Source organism: Podarcis bocagei (genome assembly GCF_964188305.1).
Source record: "Podarcis bocagei genome assembly, chromosome: 3".
Lineage (NCBI taxonomy): Eukaryota > Metazoa > Chordata > Lepidosauria > Squamata > Lacertidae > Podarcis > Podarcis bocagei.
In genome coordinates this window covers 24,956,280-24,969,591 of record NC_138127.1, presented here as the reverse complement: position 1 = coordinate 24,969,591, position 13,312 = coordinate 24,956,280, and the positions used below count along the sequence as shown (strand labels likewise).

General features: G+C 42.4%; 1 protein-coding gene across 2 annotated transcripts in view; it reads left to right on the top strand.

Annotated features, from left to right (window-relative positions):
* IMPG1 (interphotoreceptor matrix proteoglycan 1) overlaps window positions 1-13,312 on the top strand; it is a 91,090-nt gene that overhangs the window by 29,084 nt on the left and 48,694 nt on the right. For both annotated transcript variants that reach the window (XM_081187338.1, XM_081187339.1), the window contains 2 exons: window positions 11,865-12,031; window positions 12,252-12,280. In XM_081187338.1, the coding sequence (XP_081043464.1) occupies window positions 11,865-12,031; window positions 12,252-12,280 (196 nt within the window). The remainder of the gene's footprint in view (window positions 1-11,864; window positions 12,032-12,251; window positions 12,281-13,312) is intronic.

Genomic DNA, 13,312 nt, shown 5'->3' with positions numbered 1-13,312 from the left:
TGTCTGGGGCGATTTAAAAGCCCCTGGGAAGGCAGGCAGGGGGTGTTAGGGTGTGAAACCTAAGACGCTGGCAAGTTAGCAATGTCATGTGACTTTAAGTAGTCAAGCTCGTTAAGTTGTTAAGTTGCTCAGTATATAAAGAGTGTTTGTTTCTCTGTGTGTTTGGGGCGTGAAGCAAAAATGTCTGAAAGCTCCGGAGGTGTTTCTGTTATCTTTCTGCAATAAACCTGTCTTTGGAAAGACAGACTTCCCTGTGTCGTTATTTCTTTGCTGCTGAGACTCTGAAGCCTGTACTGCAACAAGAATCTCTGCACTGGACTTAATTAATACTCTGCAAAGAGAGCTGTTGCTGGTGGCGCAGTGGAAGCGTTTACTGGACCAGTACACAAACTCTCTTAGGTTATGGATCCTTCTACGTTTCCACAGCCGTATTGTGTGCAGAGAAAGTGAAAGCAGCTTTTGGATGAGAGAAGACCGGCTTGGTCGTAAATCCAGCTCTTAAAGGCTTCAGAGGAGGCTGGAGGCGTCTGAAAAGTGAGTAAGACAAATCCCAAGGGGAAAGAGAAGAAAGGGCACACAGAGGGAGTAGCAGCAGACCCCAAGAATGGCAGTGGAAAATTTCCAGGTTCCCTTTACAAAGTTGAACTCTGCTAATTACGTGCAGTGGTCTAAGAGGGCTCAAGTCTGGTTGGAAGCCAAAGAAGTGTGGGCTGACTATGTCCAGAGGCGAAAGCCGTTTGTGGCTGTTGCAGCAGATGCCACAGCAGAGCAACGGGCTGCTGCACATGCTCAGAACAGGGAGCATGATAAAATGGACACTAAAGCTAGATGCATGTTGATGGTATCGATAGACGATTCCCAATTACCTCATGTGGAAAATTTAAGGTCTGCATTTGAAATTTGGGAAGCTCTTAGGCGAATTCACCATAGAGCCACGCCCGGAGAGAAGGTGAACATTATACGTGCTTTGTATGAGTTGAAACTGAAGCCAGGGGATAGTGTGGTTGAACACACGTCACAGATGACTGAGTATTTCAACCGACTGTCATCTTTAGGTGTGAATTTTCCTGAAAATATTAAAGTTTATACTCTGCTTAGCAGCCTGCATGCAGGGTTTGAAAACTTAGTACTAACTTTACAAGTTTTGCCAGAGGACCAGCTGAATATGAATTATGTGACTGGTAGATTGTGTGAACAAGAATATCAACACCATCGAAAACGTATTGATAATTCAAATACCCCAAGGGTTGGATGTTCAGCTAATTCCCAGCATGGGTAAACTAGCAGGCAGAGCTGTAAGGAAGCCTCACAAGTGTCTGCTATGGCCAGCAAGTCATGTTTTCGATGTGGAAGCAGGTTTCATTTGATAGCAAAGTGTCCAGAAAAGCAACAGGAATTTCAACAGTCCAAGGCCAGTTTCCGGAGTTACAGAGGAAGACGACGTGAGAACTACAAGAATCAACGATCCAGAGGGGGAGCAGGTGCTGATAAGGGACTATCTGCAATGGCAGCACAACAGAGTCCTAAAAGGAGCCAACAAACCTTGAAGTGGATAATTGACAGTGGAGCAAGTCACAGTTTAGTTCCAGCGACATCTAGGGGCTGCTTGATGAACTGCAAGACATTGCCAGTTGCAAAAACCGTGACTATAGCAGACAATAGTAAACGAGAAATGAACCTTAAAGGCACAATTTATGTTAACTGTTTGCAAACTAACCTTCCTGTTTTTGTTCTTCCAGGAATGAAGAATGGACTTTTGAGTGTGTCATGCCTGGTAAAAAGTGGTTTTAAGGTTGAGTTTGAAAATGATGTGTGCACCATTTCGAAACAGGGAAAGGAGCTAGTTAAAATTCCCTGTGAGGATGGGCTTTTTGTTTTGGATGAAGAGCAGTTAGCAGCAGGTAGATGTTCAACAGGTGAAGCGCAAGCTAAGTGTGTAAATAAGGCTCCTCATACAGGTTGTGCACATCTACTACACAGAAGGTTAGCTCATATATGCTTTAAGTATGTAAGCAAGATGCCAGATTTAGCTGAGGGGTGTAACATTAAACCCTGTCCAAATTTTCTGGATTGTTGTGCTTGTAAACATGCTAAGGTTAAGACATGTAACTATCCTAGATCTGATAGAGTAAGCAAGAAACCCTTTGAACTTGTGCACACAGACGTGTGTGGCCCTATGCCAGTCAAATCGCTTGGAGGTGCGAGATTTATGCAAATTTTGGTGGATGACTTTTCAAGGGCTAGTTGGGTTTTCTTTCTGAAAGAAAAATCACAAGCAGCTTCCATCCTAATGGATTGGATTGAAGAAGTCGAATGTAAATTTGACACCAGGGTACGTAAAATACAATCAGATCGTGGTGGGGAATTTGTGAACCACACGCTGGAGACATGGTTAAAAAGGAAAGGTATAGTTCATAGACTTACCAATCCCTATTCACCACAGGAGAATGCAGTTGCCGAAAGAAAATTTCGAACATTACAGGAAGCCATTACTGCTTTGCTGTTTGATTCTGGACTGCCACAGCATTTTTGGGCTGAGGCTGCACTGTATGCGAATTATACTTTTAACAGAGTGTACAATAGCACAGTAGGCAACACTCCTTACTTCATGCTATTTGGGAAAAAACCAAAAATTGATCATCTAAGAGTTTTTGGATGTCGTGCTTATGTGCTGGTGCCTAGGGCACAACGTAGGAAAGGCGATCCTAGGTCTAAAGAAATGTTTTTCTGTGGTTATCAAGCAAACACAAAAGGTTGGAGATTTGTGAATGTAGAAGGCAATCAAACGAAAATCACAATCAGCAGAAGTGCGGAATTTTGTGAACAGGATGGTTGGAATAAAATTCATGGAAATCCTGACATACTATTTGATGTGGTGAACAGTAATAATGAAACTCAGGCCCCAGGGCAGGTATTAGTTCCAGAACAGACTGAGGAATTTAAGTCTGAGGATGAGGGTGAGAAATTGTCTAGTTCACCCAAGTCTGTAAAGTCAGAATCTTCTAGCTCTAAAAGTTCACCTGTACAGCAAGAGAGACGTGTAAAGTCAGAATCAGAAAGTTCTTCAACTACTAGTGATAAACAGGTGACGACTAGTGATTCTGGGTCAGAGGGGGAAACTGAAGGAACATCACAGGAACTGTTAAGGCGTTCTAAGCGTACCAACAAAGGTAAACCTCCTGAAAGGTACCAAGCTATTAGTGTTTGGGCTGGTTTGGCAAATTGCGAACCTGAAAGTTTTGAGGAGGTTGAGCAATTACCCCAGGAGGAGGCCAGTAGGTGGCGTGAGGCCATGCAAAAGGAGTTGAATTCTATGAAAGAACTGGGTGTGTTTTCCATCACCAAACTGCCAGAAGGTACCAAGGCAGTAAGTTGTAGGTGGGTGTACAGGATAAAGACAACAGCAATGGGGAAACCAGAGTACAAAGCAAGGCTTGTAGCTCGAGGTTTTATGCAAAGAAAGGGGTTACATTATTCCGAAGTCTATGCACCCACTTCAAGGAGTGAAACCCTACGGGCACTATTAGCAGTTGCTGCTCAGAAAGGGTTCAAAGTGAATCAATTTGATGTCTCTACAGCTTATCTTCATTCAGACTTGGCTGAAGAGCTCTATATGGAGCTACCGCCAGGATTGAAAGTTGGTAAATCAAATCAGGTATGGAAACTACATAAATCTATTTATGGACTCAAGCAATCTGCTCATAATTGGAATGAGTGTTTGAATAACGTTTTGGTAGGCATTGGTTTTAGCAGGAGCAAGGCTGACAATTGCTTATATTTCAGAAATTCAGGAGATGCTAAAGAATCTTTGCTTGTCTATGTAGATGACCTGATTTATACTTCAAAGACACAAGAACAAGTAAAAAAACTAGCCAAAGAGTTAAATAAACACTTCAAAGTTAAGAATCTTGGTGATGTGAAGGTCTATCTTGGTGTTCAGATAGATAGGACCAAAAATGGCAGTTTTCTACTGAATCAAAAAGGCAAGATATTGCAAATGTTGAAAAAGTTTAACATGACAGAGTGTGCAGGTGTTAGAACACCAATGGAAATGGGTTTTGTAAAAGACAATGAGTTCAATGATAGTGCTGAATTCAAGCGTGCTGAAATCTTTCAGTCAGCACTGGGAAGCTTACTTCATCTTTCGCAATGGAGTAGACCAGATATTGCTTACGCTGTTAACTTACTCAGCAGAGAAGCTTCGAAACCTAGTGTAAATGCATGGAAAGGAATTCAAAGAGTGTTAAGATATTTACAATACACCAAAGATTTTTGCCTTGAATTGTCTTCGGAAGGACAAGCACAGATTACTTGTTGGGCAGATAGTGATTGGGCAAATTTAAAGGATAGAAAATCAGTGTCTGGCTGTGTAATAAAATTTGGTAACTCTCTGATTGGGTGGAGATCCAAGAAACAGAACCTGATTGCTTTGTCGTCAACAGAAGCTGAGTTCTGTGCCTTGTCTGAGTTATGTAGAGATCTAGAATTTTACAAATGCTTGGCACAAGAGATGTATGAAAAGGCCATCACTCCAATCACTGTATGGGGTGATAATCAACCGTGTCTTAAGTTAGCACAAAATGGGCAGTTTAAAGGTCGTACAAAACATTTGGATATCCGCTTTCAAAATGTTTGTCAAACGGTAAAAGCAGGAATTGTTAAATTAAATTACTGTCCCAGTCATGAAAATCAAGCTGATGGTTTTACAAAACCGCTTGGTTTTCAGCGGCATGAAAACTTTTGTGAAGAAATGGGTCTGAAGTAATTTTGTTTTTTGTATTGCCAGCGAGAGGGGGTGTTAGGGTGTGAAACCTAAGACGCTGGCAAGTTAGCAATGTCATGTGACTTTAAGTAGTCAAGCTCGTTAAGTTGTTAAGTTGCTCAGTATATAAAGAGTGTTTGTTTCTCTGTGTGTTTGGGGCGTGAAGCAAAAATGTCTGAAAGCTCCGGAGGTGTTTCTGTTATCTTTCTGCAATAAACCTGTCTTTGGAAAGACAGGCTTCCCTGTGTCGTTATTTCTTTGCTGCTGAGACTCTGAAGCCTGTACTGCAACAAGAATCTCTGCACTGGACTTAATTAATACTCTGCAAAGAGAGCTGTTGCTGGTGGCGCAGTGGAAGCGTTTACTGGACCAGTACACAAACTCTCTTAGGGGGGGACAAAGACTTTCGCCCCCTGCCCGCCTTCAGAAGGTGTTCCCGCCCCCAGCCCCGCTTCGGAACAGCGTTCCGAAGTGGGGCGGCTGGGGCAGCTGTTCCCGCCCCCCCTCCCCGCTTCGGAACAGCGTTCCGAAGTGGGGCGGCTGGGGCAGCTGTTCCCGCCCCCCCTCCCCGCTTCGGAACAGCGTTCCGAAGTGGGGCGGCTGGGGCAGCTGTTCCCGCCCCCCCTCCCCGCTTCGGAACAGCGTTCTGAAGTGGGGCGGCTGGGGCAGATGTTCCCGCCCCCCCTCCCCGCTTCGGAACAGCGTTCCGAAGTGGGGCGGCTGGGGCAGATGTTCCCGCCCCCCGCTTCGGAACAGCGTTTTAAAATGCTGGGGGTCGGCAGCGAACGCTTCGCTCCCGCCCACCAGCATTTTAAGATCGCCCGGGGCAGGCGGGCGGGAAGGCAGGCGGGGGGGGAGCAAAGACTTTTTCCCCACCGCCAGCCTTCAGAAGAGGTCCTCTTCTGAAGGCCGGCTGTGGGCGAAAGTCTTTGCTCCCGACCGCCAGCATTTCCCTATGGGCTTTCGTCTTGCGATGCAAGCCCATAGGGAAATTCGTCTTACGAAGCGCCTCCAAAACAGAAAACCCTTTCGTCTTGCGGGTTTTCCGTCTTGCGAGGCATTCGTCTTGCGGGGTACCACTGTACTAAATTACTCTTAGGGCCTTGTATTGCCACCTAAGTGATTCTATGGAGAAGTCCTGTTTGGATTTCTAGTTCGTTCGACACTAAAGTAAAGAATGTTGTGGCTCCTAATATGTCCTTTTGGTTTGTATTTGTATCCAGAGATAGCCATGTCCCACTGGCTTTCTCTCCACTTCACCATGTTTCTGTTTTGCCCATTATATTGATGCTCTCCTTTAAAATCAAGTACTTCATTGGCTTGCCCATCTTGGCTCAGAAGTCTCTAGCATATAAACACACATACATGGTGCCTCTCTCCAAATTTCTCTGGCATGTGTGTTTTCCTCTATGGCACTTTGGCCTTTGTGAATGCCTGTCGTGCCCCTCTGCACTTTCATTGCCTAGTTACTCTAATCAAAAACATTTTCACCCTCATCCCTTAGGGATGATTCATCTGTAACTGCATGTCCCTCCCTTCCAGCTGGCTTTTTCCTAGGGATCAGTTTGCTCTGCCACCTTTTAAATTTAAGTGCAAGCAGTCTGGTTGCACTCTGGTTCATGTGGAGCCTTTCTAGAGGTCTGGCTTGGCCCAAAATATTCTCTGGGGCCTAATAAATCTAAAACATCCATCTCATGCACACATTGAGACTCATCAGCTGTAGATGGCCTCACATGTCGAAGAGGTTGCATTTTAGAGAAATTACCTTGGAAGGTTCTGCTTTCTACCTAGCAACCTAAACTTTGCTGCCAAGATCACACAACTACTTTCCCCCATGTCATTGATACCAACATGCACCATGATCACGATCTCCTCTTGAGCTGTACAGGCTATCTAGATGACTTATGAGTTGTGATCTGCAATTTTGCACCAGGCAGGCAAGTCACCATTTGGTCTTGCACACTCATCACAAACCCAGCTATGTTCTGATTTAATCACCCACTGCCAGGAGCCCCTGACCCACTGAAGGAAGTATTATCAACACAAAGGTTATTTATTCAGCCTCCAAGGAACGAGCCCATTCAAAGAGATCAGTTCAAAAGAAGGAATATAGTGACACCTATCATATCACTTTAAACAGGAAGCAGTGGGGAGGGGGACATAGCTCTTATTTTGTGCACACACTTTTGTAGTATTTCTTACCTGTTCCGTTATTTATAATTTACTGTAGTGTTAAGGCTTCTGGTGGCAAAGGCTTCTTTGGTTAGGCAGATGGCTGGTTAATATCTCAGTTGGATTAGTTGATGGCTCATCGATGGGTTATTTATTCACAGTATTTACCACTTTTCAGGCAGACCTCACAAAGCAGTTTACGTAAGATTACTACAACAGTAAGCATTGCTTTTTAAGAAACAGTTGCAACAGAATGGATAAGGCAACTTGTCTGTTTGGAAGAAGCTGTTGCTGCTGCTGCTGCTGCTGCTGCTCCCCTCCCCTCTGGGCAAGATGGTCCTTCAGAGGCCCCCTGTGGTGGCAGTTGGGGGGGGGGAGGGAGGGAGAACAGGCCACAGAGGGATATCAGTGGTGACAGTTCCTCAAGTTTCTTTCTTCTCCCCTCCCCTCAGGAGAATACTTTATTTATGAATTGCTTCCCATGATACCTTCCAAAGTGATTCACAATATGATCAGAGTTATGCATCTTAAAACGGTTAAAGCAATTGCATATATAAAAAGCAATCATATACAGGCACACATACAACAACAGCAGATACATAGAATCAAATCCAGCATACCAACTTTTGCTACCAATTTAGATACCCGAATACTAATAATGATAATAAAGGTGCATTGATTATTTAGTATGTAAACTAGTCTGTCTCCTAGTATTCAGCGATGGTAGTCTACTGTAAATTTTTGGGTTTATTTGCCTAAATTATGTATTATACTACTTTTCCTAACTATCCAATAGTAAGATACAGACTGCAGCTGCGTGAGCTTATTTTTGTCATCAGTCCCATACCTGAGTTGAGCATTAAATTATGATGCCAACCTGGGCCTTCACCATGCAGGGTGGCAACACCTATATGAGCACTTCATGTTGATTATACGAGATGCACAATAATGCTTCTATGTGTGGTGATTCACCACCATATGTTTAAAGAACAGCAGTTGTTCTTCCCAATTATGAAGTGTGAGGATATCTCTCTTTATGAGGTTTCTGATAAAAGCTTACGGAATCTTTCTTTCTTTCCTTCGTTCTTTCTTTCTTGCATTCATTCTTCCTTGCATTTTCTCTCTCTATGCAATCCTTGCCTATATATTTCTACAAATGGATTTTCAAAAAAATTAGCAAAATTAAATTGCATAGCAATTCTTGATTTTAGACTGCAGTTCTCTTCATGCATATGGGACTGAGCTTTCTTTTTCAGGACTGTCTTTAAGGTATGAAGTCTTTTATGTCATGAGTTTCATTGCATCTAGAAACTATGCATTTCATATCCAGGTGAATATGGCAAGAACTCCCACAGGCACCTGTCATATTAGAATTCAAAAAAGTAAAATTCCTGACACCTACAAAGTTGTTGAGCCCCGAAAATAGTGATTTTAGGCTTTTGGAGCTGTTTCTGCTGCTTTTTCCATCGTGTTGCCATACATCTGGGTATTTCCTGGGCAACCCCAGAGGCACCACGCACCTCGGAAGCTTGTAGCCTGGGCTGCTGCAACAAACAGCTGTGCAAGCTCTTGGTATGCAGAGATGTGAGAGGGCATCAGAGAAGGGAGAGAAGGGAAAAGGGACAGAGGCCAGTGTTGCCCGCAGCAACCCTGACCATCATTCAAGGCACCCTAGGGTGCCATGGCACACTGGTTGAAAAACACTGTTCTGGGGAAAGGCTCTGGCTGCCGGTTTCCTCCTCTTCCTTAGTTTCCATGTTGCTTTTGTAGAGCTCAGCAGGAAGGATGGAGGCATTAGAAGTAGAATTAGTTGGCCATGCTAGTCATTGGCTCTAGCGCCACCTGCTGTTGGCTTCCTGCTTTCTGTCCCACCAGTTCCAATGTATACCAGCCGCTACTGCCATCTTTCTTTGCATCTATACCCTCCATCCATTGTTTGAGGGCAGATATTGTGCTAAAAGCATTGGATCAAGGCCACCATTGATATATCTCCCTCCCCATCAAAAAAGGGGGGGAGAGAACCAATTGAAATTTGTTTTTGGCTTGTTTTTTCCTCTCAAAAGCTCCCCTCAGACAACATATGTTTCGTCTGTGTAGTGCCCAGCTCCCTTTTAAAGCTATTCAAGCTGGTTTGTACGATATGGCAAAAAAACAAAACCGTGTTGCTTTTCTTTGTTAGGAATTAATTAATGGGCTTGTGTAGTCTGACATGCACACATTCATTTATGAACAGCAGGTTGTTAAATATTTGTGTGCACGTTAGTCCTCCTTTTTGGAGCTTGTTGTATTAATTGCACTAGGCTGCTGACAGAGGCTGAGCAGAGGGGACTCTTGGAACTCTTCCTTGCAGCCATGAGATTTTACCCTACTGTGTGTTTGTTCTGAAGCGTCATCCCAGCCTTATTAGTTTTGTGCCTTTGCACATGCTTGCTTTTATTTCCCCAAATGGTACAGAAGCCAGCAGTTGTTCCACAGCTGCGATGGCTGTTATTTTCCACCAGTAGCTACAGTTTTGGCATGCGGTTCAGTTAGTTATTCAGCATCGAGAGGGAGCACTTTAACTTTTAACAAATTAGAGCCAATGTACAAAAGAGGAGAGTTGTTTCCATGGGGACTATACATCAAAGCAGGTTTTCTTTTCTTTTTCCTGGAGGGTCATTTGAAACGACAACAAATGAAGCGGGAATATAGATGCATAGGACCACATAATTATACTTCGGACAGTATAACATTTATGAGTCAATAGATTCTGGGGGGGGGGGGATAAAATGTACACTAGAATTGGCATTATCTATGGCTAGATTATTTCCATCTGTGCCTAGGCAATTCTTTCTGTGGAACAATAGGAGAGTTTTTCCCTTTTACCACAGGATGCTGATCCAGCTTCAGTAGCTTGGTTACTGTTCAAATGTAATGAATGAGAGGGCATGCCCAGAGAAAAACACTTTCCCCCCCCCCCCAAAATACACCATTTTAAGAGCATTTTTGTATCATATTGGTAGTCCTACACTGTAAAAGGCTGCAGTAGGAACCATGAGGATCAGCTGATAAATAACTATGCTTTCAATAAAGTGTGGGTTTTAAAACCCTTTGAAAACCATTTCAGGAATTATCTGGGCATGAATGTGAGGAAAATACTTTACTTCCAATAGGAACCAGCCATAGTCACCTTTCTTTATTGCAGCAGCACTAGGAACTAGTTCTGGTGACTAGCTTTAGATTTTATAGGGTACAGGTATAAAGCACTGTGAAATCCTGGGTTGGGGAATAGTTTTGCAAGGTCTAGAACAGGATATAAAAACTGGATGGGTGTATGTACTCAAATAATGGTTCTGTAGTATTGCCACCAAATATCTAAAAAGCTATTACTTGCCCAATAGCTCGAATCTCTTGTTTATATGATTAGTTGTCACCAATTCGCCCCACCTCAATCAGTGCAGCTTTTTGCAAACAGCAGTTTCATCTATCCAAATCTCTGATTATTCAGATGCCAATACATGCGCAACTTGCACTTGCCCTTCAAAGCACTTTCTTTCCCTCAAAGAGTTCTGGGCACCATAGTTTACCCCTCACAGAGTTAGTTTCCAGCAACCCTTAACAAACTACAGTGCCCCGAATTCAAAGGTAGTTAATGTGCTTCAAATGTGCACTAAATATGTCTAGTGTGAACAGAGCCTTGGAGTAGTAGGGGTATAAAACATGTCTCACAGGGAGTTAGAGTTGACATATTTTATTGCAGCAGAAGCCTGTTTGATTGAGGTAGAAAATCAAGAGGAAAGGTATTTCTCATTATTGTACTTGCCAGGGTATTTCCACCTGTCAATGTAACTTTTAAAAGCTACTCTTTGGAGCCTGCTATTTTATTTACTACCATCATACTTAGTGCAATTTTCCTGCCATAGGCCTGGTTCTTCCAACCACACATTGCCGCTTGATCATAACCGCAGCTAAAGGAGCCAACAGTTCAATAACCACCCCATACCCATGATTTTCACTATTGATTAATCTGAAGAAATTAGTGCTTCGTGACTGAGTTAACATGTTCACCTCCTAATTACAGCTGAGCAAGCTGCTGTCCTTTCTCTGTCTTCCCTTCGGCTGAGACCTCATGATTTTCTGAAACATTTTTTAAAAAATCATTTTGGGGAGAAGGCTGAATAGAACTATAACCACCTAGAATTACAGTCACAAAAAGGCATATCACTGGGGAAACAAAGTCTATCGTTTGGAGTAAGTGGCTTTACTGTAAGCTTTATTGAACAAATAAATAATTACTTCTGAGTAACTCCCACTTAAGTGAAATGCCCTCCCAATGCATATTTATCAGGCTAATCTTTCTATGCACATCTGGCAAAAACACGACTGTTTTGGAAGACATTTGATTATTTTATTGGCTTTGTGGTTTTATTTCTGTTCCTCTATTACTGTTTTTTTATATATGAATGTTGTGTGTGTGTATGTCCATTTTTAGTAGGTATTTTATGGTATTGTGTGACGTTCTTATACTGTAAGCTGCTTTGAACAAATCTGTAAAAAATGAACAATGAAATAAGCACATGAGGACTAGTTCTGACTAAACATACTGATGAGCATACTGCACATTTCTTCCCAAAAGGAAAAGAATGGGTGTAGGGGGGTGGTTTTGCCTAGCTTTGAAGTTGCTAGACAATTCTAAAGAGAGAGGCCACCAGTGGTCCTTTTGCTTCTTAAAAAAGTTAGAACTGGTAAGCAATTAAATGAGCTTCAGAGTTTGGGCAATTTGGGCATTTGTGGAGCAGAGTTCCATGTAACCCAACATTTAGCTGCATATGTGAGACAGACTGAAGCACAGGGATCAAACACCTTTAAGTCTCTATATGGGTGCTGTTACTAAATTAAGATTAAAGTTTTTGCCAAGTAAAGTGCAGGCATTCTTATTCTGTTTTCTCAGTCTGCCAAGAAGCTGTATGGGAAGCCTTCCGGATCTTTCTGGATCGGATTCCAGATGCATCAGAATACCAGAATTGGGTCACCGCCTGTCAACGAGACACTTTCTGCATATTTGACATTGGGAAAAATTTCAGTAATTCTCAGGAGCATCTGGAGATAATTCAACGGGTAAGACCTAAAGACTGTGTTTTCTCACACAGAAGAATGTCTCTTTTAAAAGACCAAGGCACATCAAAAAAAGATTTAAAGGGTCCACGGTGGAAAAGAAATGGCATTAGACTGAATCATGGAATAATGAAAGACAAAAGAACTGGCATTAGAGCTTTCCATTTTGTGGTGGAAGAAACTTGCAAGTAATCTGTTTTTCTCTTTTTAAATCTTTTTGCAGCGAGTAAAACACAGAACCTTCCAGGATAGGTAAGTAAACCAAAATAAGAGTTCTCTTCAGTTGATGTTCCTGCCTTCTGTAAACAAAAATGTAAAAGGTATGTAAGCATTTTGAATGTTATGTAGCTTATGCGTATGACATACATTTATTACACCTGCTACGGTTGAGAAGAGTGTAAAAAATCCTCTGAGTCTGATGTGTGCATGAGTGACTCCCTCTAAAGGGTGAGTGATTCAGAATCACACTCTGTTCATAAATAATTTGATCCACAATCCTATCCAGGAAGATTTGGGCATGAGCTATTGTAGGCTGAGGATCTTTCAATCTCCAAAACGATTTCTAAATAGACATAATGCAATATTCACAGGAGAACTGAGATGGATAATGTCAAGATTGAAGTCATATAAAGTTATTTGCTTCTGGCTGTATATTTGTTTGTTTAAAATTCCATGAATTTTTCAATAATGTGCCTTGTTACATATACCATTCTGTAATCTGGTTTTTATCAACATTTCCAAATTCAAGATGTCCAGTCCAAACCCTTTTTAAACAGTTCTTGTGAGCTCATATGATTGGAGTAAAGTCTGGCTAGGAAACCCCACAGATTCCACTTTCAGCAGAGTGTGAAAGTTGGTATATAAGTTTCCTTTTCATTGGTTCTCATGACTAGACCACTTGTGTGAGCTGTTAAATGTACAAGAAAGCATTCCTGTGGCTTTAACCTGAGCTTTAGCAGCCACCAGATCAAGCAGAAAGAATTTTGAGAAGACCTTTTGTTTGGAAAGATGTTACTTTAGATACAAGTGTGTTCTTGGGGATTTGGCCAGTTATAATCTGAGAGAGAGAGAAAAGAACATGGAGTCCTCTTCATTCGTTCATTCTTTCTGATTGCCAAACTCTTTTCTCCTTATACTCCTCCCCTCCCCCTCACTCTAATCATTCCTCCTGTGGCAATGCCATAGTAATAAGAGGGCATGTTTTGGATGCATAATGTCCCAAAATAAGCCTCTGCATGACACCTCTAGTTGAAAGTTACCAGGTTGCAAAGGTAGAGGATTGAG